This window comes from Cimex lectularius, unplaced genomic scaffold, assembly GCF_000648675.2.
Source record: "Cimex lectularius strain Harlan isolate CLEC.00 unplaced genomic scaffold, Clec_2.1 scaffold215, whole genome shotgun sequence".
Classification (NCBI taxonomy): domain Eukaryota; kingdom Metazoa; phylum Arthropoda; class Insecta; order Hemiptera; family Cimicidae; genus Cimex; species Cimex lectularius.
This window is the reverse complement of record NW_019392799.1, coordinates 650724-662937: the sequence shown is the minus strand read 5'-3', so window position 1 is coordinate 662937 and position 12214 is coordinate 650724. Positions and strand designations below refer to the sequence as shown.

At 37.9% G+C, this 12214-nt stretch overlaps 1 protein-coding gene across 1 annotated transcript; it reads right to left on the bottom strand.

Moving 5' to 3' along the window:
• Positions 1-2554: 2554 nt before the first annotated feature.
• On the bottom strand, positions 2555-11047 carry LOC106661185 (hexosaminidase D-like). Its single transcript, XM_014384432.1, has 9 exons — positions 10479-11047; positions 6576-6785; positions 5069-5236; positions 4773-5013; positions 4528-4717; positions 3230-3400; positions 3060-3167; positions 2916-3002; positions 2555-2845 (listed from the first exon to the last, which is right to left on the bottom strand). The coding sequence occupies exons 1-9, from the start codon at positions 10563-10565 to the stop codon at positions 2671-2673; spliced, it is 1437 nt and encodes a 478-aa protein (XP_014239918.1). The 5' UTR covers positions 10566-11047; the 3' UTR covers positions 2555-2670.
• Between the last annotated feature and the right edge of the window lie 1167 nt (positions 11048-12214).

The following is a 12214-nucleotide window of genomic DNA, read 5'->3' as shown; positions in this document are numbered from 1 at the left end:
CTGGATTTTTTTAACTGTTCTTGTGCGTTTTAATCCACAGCCGCATTTTTTATAAGTTATCTTTTCATTTATAAAAAAGATTATAGAATATTTTAATTAAACTTTTGTTACTCTCTATAATATATTAATCCTTGCTTCTTTACGAGGAATTTAATATTGTTGTGATAAAGGAAAAAAGACATATTAATTCACCTTAAAATGCTGTCAATTTGGAAATCAATTTAGCATCACCATCTTCCATAAATAAATTTCTGTTTATGCCAAATGTTTTGCTATAAAGTAAATTAAAAAAATACATGTGTGTAAAGATATGTAACACATCAAAAGCAAATGCATTAAAAATTGTATAGCAGATATATTTCCGTCTTTAAAAGTGATACAATTTAATTGGGTAGTAAAGAAAAACTTTGTAATGTGCATTTTTATATGAAGTTTATGTACATGGGGTGAATTGAAATTTAGATATTTGTGCAATTAAAGAAATCTTTGAATATCAAATAATTATATTATATATATATAAATAAAATTGTTTCTATTGAATAATCCAGAACCTGTCAATTATTTTACTCTTGCCTTAAACGTATTAATTGTTTAATAAAAAATCCTCTGGTCAATTAGACATTTTTGCTAAATAATCTTTAACTAACAAGAGGAGGCTTAGGTGGGATAAATGTTTTTTGGTGATACTTTTTTTAATGTTTTAGTATATATTATTTAATCACATTGACGCAGTAAATTTTTTGAGAGGAGTTAACAACCCGATTCCGCCGTGGCTCATGCCTATCCCAAAAATAAACTTCAATCTAACAAGATTCCTTAAAGAAAATACTCCCTCATACATTTATAAAAAAGAATTTTTAAGAATAAAAAGTTCAATCCCAAACGCAACTTTCACATTTACGGATGGTTCTAGTAACCCCAGTGGTGTCGGAGCGGCATTTGTTTATCAGGATAGAAAAATGATGTTCTCTCTTTCTCAGATATGTAGTAACTACACTGCCGAATTAATTGCGATCAATAAATGCATTAACATCCTAAACTCGAACCATACAGCCCTAGTTGTCTGCACAGATTCCCTTTCTGCTCTATTGACCATCAAAAACCAATTTTCCATAAATCCAAGAGATTTTTCTTGCTATAAAAAATAGTATGAGTACAGCAGTTAGTTTTTTGTGGGTCCCAGGTCACTGTGGTATAAAAGGCAACGAGGAGGCTGACCGAGCAGCGAAATGTGCTGCATTGAATGGTATTTACGTGCCGGAAGTGCCATGTGAAGACTTTGCTGTGTTTCTTAAAAGAAAAATTTGGAACTTCTGGCAATCGGAATGGCGAAATACCGAGGATAACAAACTCAGAGAAATTAAGGAAAGTGTCAGCCAGTGGGATACGGCAATGCAAAGATCTCGAAAAGTAGAAACCGTGCTGGCCAGGCTCAGGATAGGTCACACAAGACTAACACATGGTTTTCTAATGGCCAGAGAACCTCCCCCAAGATGCACAACTTGTGGTGAAATAATCACCATCAAGCATATTCTGTCAACATGCAGAAACTACGAAGACCTTCGGGTCAAACATAAGCTTGGAAACAATGTGACTGAAATTTTGAAAGATTCCCCAGCTAACATTAAAAAGCTTTTTGAGTTCCTAACTGAATCTGGGTTGACCAATAAATTGTGAATAACAATTAGTAGGAGGGCGGGGCGGCCTTGGGTGCGGGCGCGGCTCCTGGGGGGCCGGGGGTGGGTGGGGCTGGCCACTGGGTTGAGTTTGAACCCCGGAACTTGGGAGGGCTGCGGATGCTTGGCACACCATGCGCAGCCCTCTGAGAAGTCTGCCACTGTCTCTTGACCACTAAGGTCTTGTGTGGAGAGGAGCTGGTCTGGGTGTCTGGTTCTTGCCTGGTCTTGTGGTGTCCGGTTCGCTGTGGGGGTGCGCCTGCTCTTGATGTCCCTGCCCTCCTGGCCTATCGCTCTCTGTTTTCTTGTCCCATCGATTAATTCATCGTCAAGGCAGTTTTGACCCATCGTGGTTGTATGCCTTTATAATATATATATAAAAAAAATTAAAAAAAACAATTGCCAATTTTACTCAATGGCTAGATTTCGGTAAGGTCGCTGCTTTCTAACATAATTGTAGGATTGTATTATGGTGGATATGGTTAGGGTGAGTGGAAAGTTTTTCATGGAACCTGAACAATTCGGTTGAGATTAATTTATTTAAAAAGGGTATTTTGAGGTTGGGGTGGAAGGTATTAGAGACGAGAGAGGGAGCGATGACTATGATTGCAAGGACTTTGGATTAGGACTTAATTATTTGGATTTTGGTAGGTTTATGGTGCTGCATAGTTCCAGTCCATATGAACTAATCGGTTTCAGAAGTGTTTTTGTATGTTAGTTTGGTTTTTGTTAATATGTTAGATTTGCATCAGTGTTTTAAAAATGTTCTGATGTCCCCTTTAAAATTGTCACTTTTCATTGGTTACGATTTGGCTAACAAATACACTGGGAAGGTCAAAACTGGAAAGATTAAAGTCTAAAAATTGAATATTTTCTTTATCCGTTTCGTACATACAAAAGAAAACACATTCAAAGAAATACAATAATAAAAATAGCACTCAACTCTCACAAATATTTATATATGAACAGAATAAAACGATACCATGCGAGAACCTCATGGATTTTTATGCATGTCGAGTTGTTTTTGCCCGGACTTGTACAGAAGTTTCACTTCAGACTTAAGAGGGTGAACAAGCGTAGCCACCCACTCATCTATTGTCACGTCGTAATAAGCTTCAGCGAGGTGTTTTGTCATGTATGCTTCCAATGCAGACCATTCTTCTGTTAATCTATTTTAAAAAAATAAATAAATAAAAATTTTAAAAAAAATTTTAATAAAAAAAAATAATTAAACCGTACTCGTATAAGGCATTGACGAGCCCTGTGATCTGCATTGGGTTGGTAAAATTGTTTTTCAGCTGCCATGGATTCAACCAAGCACCGACTCTGTTAAAAAATAATTTCAATGTATGGATGTTTTAATGTCATAATTTAAAAACTTACTTTTCTAGAAGCAAGGTTTGGTGTTTTCCCTTGAGGTTGGCGTACCATTCAACACCGGTTGCTGCCCGCCACCCAGGGTAATCCAGTTCACCAGCAACTGCCTGAGGTCTGAAATAACATTCAAATTCAAAATAACCAAGTAAAAAAGATACCGTTGTTGTTTAATCTACCTTGGAAACGGTACCATAGAAGGTGGAATATCCTCCTTGTAACCGAGTGATGAAGAAACCCTTTTGAAAAGCGTGTGGTCATACCCGCCATTTGTACATACCCTAAGGCACAGTGCCAACGAAGGTATTGCAGTCGGCATCAGCTCGCACAAAGTTGCATAATGGTCGTACCTGCAGCAAAGTAAATCTTAGTACAAAGCTTTTATAGTTTTGAAATCAGATCAGAATTTTCTATTTTACAAAAAGCAGCGATGAATAAAATGAAACAGTTCACTTTCCAAAATAAATTTACAATATGGAAGTGTCAGAATTGCTGCACTGTACTCCTGGTCCATATACACAAAAATTCGCTCCTTTCAAGGATCACAAGGTGAGGACCCTCCCAGATCACACACAGCCACGTGATCAAGGATCCACCATTACCACAGGTCATAAGCACAGCCACATCAACATGGACCAGAAATCCACCACCATCCCAGGTCAGAGACTCAGCCATGTCAGCAAGGATCCGTGGTTTGCACCATCCAAGGATCCTAACCCGATGATGCTCCTGCCAGAACCAGGTTAAGATGGGCCTGGCTAGAAAATGTCCAAAAAGGTGAAAGAGTGGGTTAATGTATTGATATTGCCAACATAGATCCTGTGCCACTCTTTAAAACTGGACCATATATCATGCAAGACCATCTACCTCTTTAAGGAGATAGCTTGAGGCATGAGACACTGAATATTGGGCCACAATATCCTCCCTGTATGGCCAATCAGATGCATTTTGGCTCTGCCATATTCAGTGGTTGGTCAGGGTTATAAACAGGGGAGAGGCAACACTACAAATCCCTACAATCCAGACATCAAGCAGAAATCACAAAAAACATGCAAACCCACCATTGATATATAATTACATCTTATTTTAAATATTACCAACTCCACAGTTCATATCTTCTCTATTTATAGGTTGAAAAATTATGTTCTCCGGTGGTTGAAAACCTTTATTCAATTTAGTAAATTACATGGTGTTCCGGGCTCCTGGCCCATCATCAGCAACTAAACAGAGAAATCTCATGGTATAATTCCCAATCTGAAGTCACACCCATCAGTAATTTCCAATTTTTTTGAATAATAATACCACGAGATTTCTCTGTTTAGTTTCTGATGATGGGCCAGGAGCCCGAAACGTACATGTAATTTACTAAATTGAATAAAGGTTTTCAACTACGGAGAACTTGGAATTTTTCAACTTATCAATATATAATTACAGTAAAAAAAATGTTTTATATAAAATATATTTTTGTTTGACTGACCTGGACCAACCAGTAAGAGCGATGCCAAGTATAAGACAGCAGTTTTGCTTTGAAATTAAAGCAAGCCACTGTTCATGATTAGAGATATGATGATGCAATACAGGAAGGACTTGACACGGACCTGTTGAGCCTTTGTAGGACGAAGCCACCCAAGCCTTTCCAAACACCTCACCGTATTTTGCCCATAGATCTAAAAAATAAAGATTAAAATTTTCCAAAGTTCAAAATAAAATCTATCGAATTACCTTCAGGAACGTAGAAATTTAATCCGGATTCATAAAACCAAACCATGATGTCGACCAAATCACCGAGAACGTATTCTTTGAGCAAGTGCAGTGGTACTCCGCGGAGCATGTCGTCCCACATGATCGGCCTCACTCCAGGGTATTTGTCTTTGAAGTACCGGAGTACGAGTACGAGGTGATTCAAAAGAAGTAAGTTCCTGTCTTGATCGCAACAAGCGGCACAAAGACCCATATGCCATACCTGAAAAAAATTTAAAATATTAAAAAAGAGTTGTGTTGACAAGCAGTTGACCTACTTCATCAGCTCCAATGTGAAAATATATTGGTCGTTTTGGCACTTTTGCCATAACCTGATCGATCATGGATGTTACGAGCTGTACAGCTTCTGGATGACTCGGGCACATAGAGCTCGGGAAGTTGCTCACTTCCCTCAGATAAGCCCATTTTTCATGTCTAAGGACAAACTACACAGGAAAAAATATAATCACATAAAAATGAACTTAAGTATCGGGTTGTCCGGAAAATAATGCAGGATTTTAAGTTTTCATTAAAAAAAATCTATATAAAATATTCTGTTTACGTTTACAGGATTACTCATTTGTATGAATGTCAACACTTATTAATCCTCTTCCAAATGATATTGTTTGTTTACCTCTGTAGCATTCCGCTACTTGGAAATAATTCAGTCATCCTTATAATGTCAAAGCGAGAATTTCGTACGATTTTCTTTTACGAGTTTAAACTCGGCCGAAGCGGAGCCCAAACGGCTAGAAACATTAACCAAGTCTGGGGCGAGGGTTGTGTTAATGAGTGCACTGTGCAAAGGTGGTTTAAAAAATTTCGGGAGGGAGATTTCAGCCTTGAAGATGAAGAAGGTCGTGGAAGGCCTTCCTCTCTTAATGATGATGTTCTGCGATCAGTGGTGGAAGAAAACCCCAAAACAACTGTTCGAGAACTTGCAGAGCAACTCAAAGTCAGTAAAACGACCGTCGCTGACCACCTCAAGGCGATTGGAAAAGTGAAAAAACTCGAAAATTGGGTTCCACACTCATTAAACGATCGCCAAAAAATCAGCGCTTTGATGTTTGTGCATCACTTCTTTGTCGAAACAAAAATGACCCATTTCTGGCCAGAATTGTTACATGTGACGAAAAGTGGATTCTCTACGATAACACTAGACGTTCTGGACAGTGGCTCGACAAAGGAGAAGCTCCAAAGCCCCCAACTCATCAAAAAAAGGTAATGGTTACGGTATGGTGGGCTTCATTTGGTTTAATACACTACAGCTTCTTAAATCCTGGCGAAACCATCAATGCTGAATCATACTGTAACCAAATTAATACCATGCATCAGAAATTGGCAGTAATGAAGCCCTCTTTGGTCAATCGGAAAGGGCCCATTTTGTTGCATGACAACGCTCGACCACATGTGTCACGTGTAACGTCACAAAAATTATTGGAGCTTGGCTATGAAACTTTGCCTCACCCACCCTACTCTCCGGACCTCTCGCCTACTGACTACCATTTTTTTAGACACCTGGACCACTACTTACAACACATAATATTCAAAAATCAAACGGAACTGGAAAATGCATTTATTGACTTTATCAATTCTAAAAATTCTGAATTCTACTCAGACGGAATTAATAAGTTACCAACACGTTGGGAGAAATGTATTGAGAGTATGGGAAATTATTTTGATTAAAGGACATTGCTTTAAAGTAACTAGTTTCTTTTTTTTTGTTTAATACCAAAATCCTGCATTATTTTCCGGACAACCCAATAAAATATTTGTGCGCCTTACCTCAAGATGACCAAAGGTTTGAACTAATGGTACCACGATGAGATTGGATGCATCAGCCAGCTGGTAGATCCTGTCAACATCATCGTCAGAATAAGCCCTGGCTGGCGAATTGGCCGAACCGATCTCGACCAAATTGCCCGTGTAAGGGAAAGTGTCCTCCCACTCGATGAGCAGGCCAGTCGCGCCCCAGCCTTTCAACAGAGGAAACAACTTGAGGCAAGTCGTAATGCCTTCTCAATAGAGGAAACACAGCCCAGGCAGTATACGGAAAAGTGTCAAGGGGAAGGGAAAGTGTGAATTAATTAAAAACTAAATTTTGACACCATAGGGGGAAAAAGTGATGTGTAGTCTGATATTTTTACATTTTTAACTGTAAAACTGTAATTTTTCTTCCTTTCTTTTAAAGAAGGAAAGAACAATGAGATGGTAAATTGACATATGGCCTGCATTTTATTAAAATTTGCACGTCAAAATGTTTCAATTATACAGGACAGTAAAAGGCAAATGAAAATTCATGAGTGTTTATTCACTGAATGTAGCCTCAATCTGCTAAAATGATTTTCTTTTTGTTAAAATGCAGTAAGCAGCACTGCAAATATCAAATAATTGTTACATGAATAAGTGATTTATAAGCGTATTGACTTAATATAGGACAGACAACTTAAACAAGAAAATCACTTAGTTAATATTCTTAATTTATTTTCTTATTATATATAAAATAAACCCACATTATTTCAATTATACCTAACAAAATGTTGTTGATTATAGATTTACAGATAATTTCAACAGAATTTGTGCTAATATATTATTGGACATTGGCCAGCTTCAGGCCATTAACCAGCCTCCACAGCTTTTCCAGCGGTTCCTTGGTGTAGGATCTTGCTTGGGGTTTTTCTTGACCTAGTTGCAAGAACCTGCACCTAAATAAACCTTCACAGAAACATAGAATATATTCTGCAGTTTTCTCCTCTTCCTGGCAGTATCTGCACAGTGTTTCTTCTGCCTGTACTCCTATCCGTTGCATGCTTCTTAGGTGGCAGTGCCCTGTTAGGAGTCCAACCAGAATCTTGCTTCAATCCTCTTTTGTGGCAGGATGCTAATCCACAGTATTGTTCAGGACCCAGAGAGTCAATATTGGCCCCCTTTTCATTCCTCTATGCCCCGAGTGCCCAAGGAACCATACCGGGGTCAGGTCATTAGTGTCGCTGACTTCCATCAGGGGCTCAGTGCAGTTCCAAACACTCTGCATTCGTCTTTCCTAGGGCCCTGAGTGCTGCCTGACTGTCAGAGAAAATTGCTATCTTCCAGGAATGTTTTTATTCAACTTTTTTTTTTTTTTACAAGGGTTTGCAACAGTTTTGGTTAGGTGGGCAGATAGTTTAGAGTAGAAATTGAGGAAGTATGTTCGTATCTTCGAGGTTGGAATTTTAAACTCTATATATCATTTGATATACAAAGTAAAAGGAGGCGTTGAAGATATGGCAGAGATTGGATTCATTAGATGGCAGATTTGGTCGAGCCCCAGGAACCATAATTCTAAATCGGCCTGTGTTTTGTAAGCGGTTTGTTATGTATGTTTAATGTTGATTTTGGTCCCAGTAGGTGAGTAGCATGTTTTGTTCATGTTTTTAATCTTTTATGTGCGTTTCATAAGTCTTCTAGCTAAATGAAGCTGAAGGTAATGGATTTAGTTGGATGGAGGACGTTGTTTATGTGCACTGGTTGGCGATCTGACGTTTAAGCGTAAACGTTATTTGGTGCTTTTTTGCATATTTAACCCGATACGGATACGGCAGAGAACTTTGGATTTGAAAGGATTGGAGTCGTTTGTTGGCAGATTTGGTCGAGCCTATCAAACCGAAAGTCTGAATCGGTCTGATGAGTGTTTTGTAAGCGGTTTGTTATGTATGTTTAGTGTTGATTTTGGTCCCAGTAGGTGTCTGAATAGCTCATATATTTTATTTGTTTGTTTTTTAAATATTTTATGTGGGTTCCGTATGTCTTCTATCTAAGCCGACGGTAATGGATTTAGTTGGATGGAGGACATTGTTCATGTGCATTGGTTGGTGATCTGACGTTTAAGCGTAAACGTTATTTGCTGCTTTTTTGCATAAGTCTTCTAGCTAAATGAAGCTGAAGGTAATGGATTTGGTTGGATGGAGGATGTTGTTGTTTATGTGCACTGGTTGGCGATCTGACATTTAAGCGTAAACGTTATTTGTTGCTTTTTTGCATGTTTAACCCGATCCGGATACGGCAGAGAACTGGATTGAAAGGATTAGAGTCGTTTGTTGGCAGATTTGGTCGAGCCTCTCGAACTGTATGTCTGAATCGGTCTGATGAGTGTTTTGTAAGCGGTTTGTTATGTATGTTTAGTGTTGATTTTGGTGCCAGCAGGTGTCTGAGTAGCTCATATATTTTATTCATTTTTTTAAATATTTTATGTGGGTTCCATGTCTTCTATCTAAGCCGACGGTAATGAATTTAGTTGGATGGAGGACGTTGTTCATGTGCACTGGTTGGCGATCTGACGTTTAAGTGTAAACGTTATTTGTTGCTTTTTTGCATGTTTAACCCGATCCGGATACGGCAGAGAAATTTGGATTGAATGGATTGGAGTCGTTTGTTGGCAGATTTGGTCAAGCCCCACGAACTGTAATTCTAAATTGGCCTAAGTTTTTGTAAGCGGTTCATTATGTATGTTTAATGTTGATTTTGGACCCAGTAGGTGAGTAGCATGTTTTTAATCTTTTATGTGAGTTCCGTAAGTCTTCTAGCTAAATGAAGATAAAGGTAACAGATTTGGTTGGATGGAAGACATTGTTGTTTATGTGCACTGGTTGGCGATCTGCCGTTTAAGCGTAAACGTTATTTGTTGTTTTTCTGCATGTTTAACCCGATCCGGATACGGCTGAGAACTTTGGATTGAAAGGATTAGAGTCGTTTGTTGGCAGATTTGGTCGAGCCTCTCGAACCGTAAGTCTGAATCGGTCTGATGAGTGTTTTATAAGCGGTTTGTTACGTATGTTTAGTGTTGATTCTGGTCCCAGCAGGTGTCTGAATAGCTCATATATATATTTTTTTTAAAATATTTTATGTGGGTTCCGTATGTCTTCTATCTAAGCCGATGGTAATGGATTTAGTTGTATGGAGGACGTTGTTCATGTACACTGGTTGGCGATCTGACGTTTAAGCATAAACGTTATTTGTTGCTTTTTTGTATGTTTAACCCGATCCACCACCGAGTGCACCAATTCGTAAGGTTCAGATTTTAAAAAAATTTATGAGGGTTCGCAACAGCAGGTCATACAAACCCTCAGGGTGCGGGGTTTTTTTTTTTTTTAAGCCCATTTGTAAGTACGTAGGTTCGAATGCCTAACTTCTACCTTACAGTGATGAGCGCCATGTCAACACTTGTGGCCACCGACACCCCCTTCCAGGAATGTATTCCTAGTCTTTTTATTTCTCTGGCACATTTTTCAATCGCTATAATTTCAGACTGGAAAACTGTAGCTCATTTACCTAGATTTACTATCAGTTCGGTCTTTGGCTACATCCCGAAGACTCCAGCTCTCATACCCTTGTCTGTTTTGGAGCCTTCCGAATACCCATAGGAGTTTGCCTTTAGTGTTCCTTTGACATTCTACTAGTACCTATTTTTGCAACAATGGAGGTGCAATTTGGCTGATATAAAATGATCAATTTGATGAGTCACTGTATGTAAACTTTTTTTTTAATTTTTAGTTTGTTTCCTATTTGAAATATTGTGTGTAAAATTAAAATTGAATTTTTAGCAAGTGGTTGATTCATGGGAAGCGTGTTGTCTATTCCTCTCCCCTTTCCCCTTGGCGTATTCCTCGCAAACCGGACCCGGGCGATCGTCTCGTCCCTCGAAACCCTTACCTTTTCCAGGTAGTCCACCTTGAGCGGCGCCCTTTTCAGGTCGAGATGTACGAGCCTGTTGGCCCCGAAGAAGGACTTGGAGTCCATGTCGCGCCCCGGCGGGCTCGTTCACAACAGCATCGACTCCGTCCGACTCGTCGACCTGGCGTCTCGCTGAATATCGTAAGCGGCCGCCGATAAAACAAGAAGGTTACTCCGGAACGGGCGAGTTTCGTTTTAGATGACATCGGAACTCGTCCCGCTTTGAGATAAATCCGCGCAGGCTCATTGGCTGCCAGGCACGAGCGTGACGATCGAGTCGAGATTCATCGATAAAACCCAAATACAAATCTCAACCTAACAACAACAACCAAAAAACCCCTAAAAACAAACAATTATTCCAATATAATAGTAATAAATTATAACATTAGTATAGTAAGTTTAGCTTAAAAATAAAAAGTTCGTTCAACTTTAGACCTTGAGATGAAAACACCTGCCAGGTTATAACCTGAAGACCACCAGTTTTCACCCCAAAGAAAGTCCACACCTATTTTCTGACTGGCCATAAAAACAAGTTGTTTTGATTCACGGTGAGTCGAAAACTTTCTAATGCTGATATTTTTTTTCTTTTATTAAAATGTATTTAACAAAATTTTTCGTGGTTCAGGTAAGAGTATCACTTTTGAGTCAGTGTTTACATATTTTTACCATCAAAATTTTAATTAGAAGGCATCATTTGTTGAGTTTTTAAATATATTTTATGTTTTGGTCGTACAGCATAATTTTTTTTTGTCCCATTCGCTAACTTTCGTTCACGTTTCTGGGTCTATACAATAAACTGTTGGCGAACTATGTTAATATGTCTGTTGAAATGGTCAGTTTTCAGAGTTGAAAGGTTCATTCTCTCTCAAAAAAGAGACGACTATTTTCATGCTTGTCAAAACGAAAATAAGTGTTTAATATTTTTACAATTTGAAGGCATGAAGTCAAAAGTAATTTTTTCCCCTTCTAATATAGAAATGTTTCGATTTTCATCTCAAAGCAACACTTTTGATCAACTTNATTTTCATCTCAAAGGATCATTTTTGATCAACTTTTGATAAAATTTTACCGTCAAAATTAGGTCGGAAGGCACCATTTGTTCAGTTTTTAAATACAATTTTATGTTTGGGTCTTACAGCATGATTTCACTTTTTAGTCCCACTCTCTGCATTTTTTTTTTTTTTTTTTTTTTTTCCCCATGCCTCTGCCTTTATATAATGCACAATTGGCGAAATATGTAAATTATGTCTATTTGGTTTTTACACCTTGGTTGTTTTACTCTCCCAAGAAGTGAGCTATTGCGGTTGGCTCACATTCTCGGTGCTTGATTCGATATGCTAAATATGCTTGCAGCTACAGATACGAATTGATTCAAGAATTTAATTTTTAATTTTTATTCTTTCATTGTTATTAAGTGCTCAAAATTTTGGGTAAAGTCTTCATTTTTAATACTAGTTTGCTCTATTTATTTATTTTGTATTTTGCATTTTTTAGGTACTTTATATTTTATTTTATTTTATTTTTTGTATATTTTTTCTATTTTTTCTTTTCTTCTCTCTCTCTTCTCTAAACTGCATATTTATTTGTATAGGAATGACCTCTGGCAGACGGATCGGATGATCCATGTCCAAAATGCTTTTGTTCTTTAATATAACAAAGAGTTTTAATTTTGTTTTAATAAAGCAGTTATTATTATGTTTGGATTTCACAACATA

What these genes read in the sequence shown, in the direction of transcription:
- LOC106661185 (XM_014384432.1), bottom strand. Translation starts at nt 10,565, where the DNA reads ATGGACTCCAAGTCCTTCTTCGGGGCCAACAGGCTCGTACATCTCGAC. An exon ending in AAACCTTTGGTCATCTTGAG is followed by an intron (nt 5,237 to 6,575) that starts GTAAGGCGCACA and finishes TTTCCTGTGTAG; the next exon opens with TTTGTCCTTAGACATGAAAA. An exon ending in AAATTTCTACGTTCCTGAAG is followed by an intron (nt 4,718 to 4,772) that starts GTAATTCGATAG and finishes TTTATTTTTTAG; the next exon opens with ATCTATGGGCAAAATACGGT.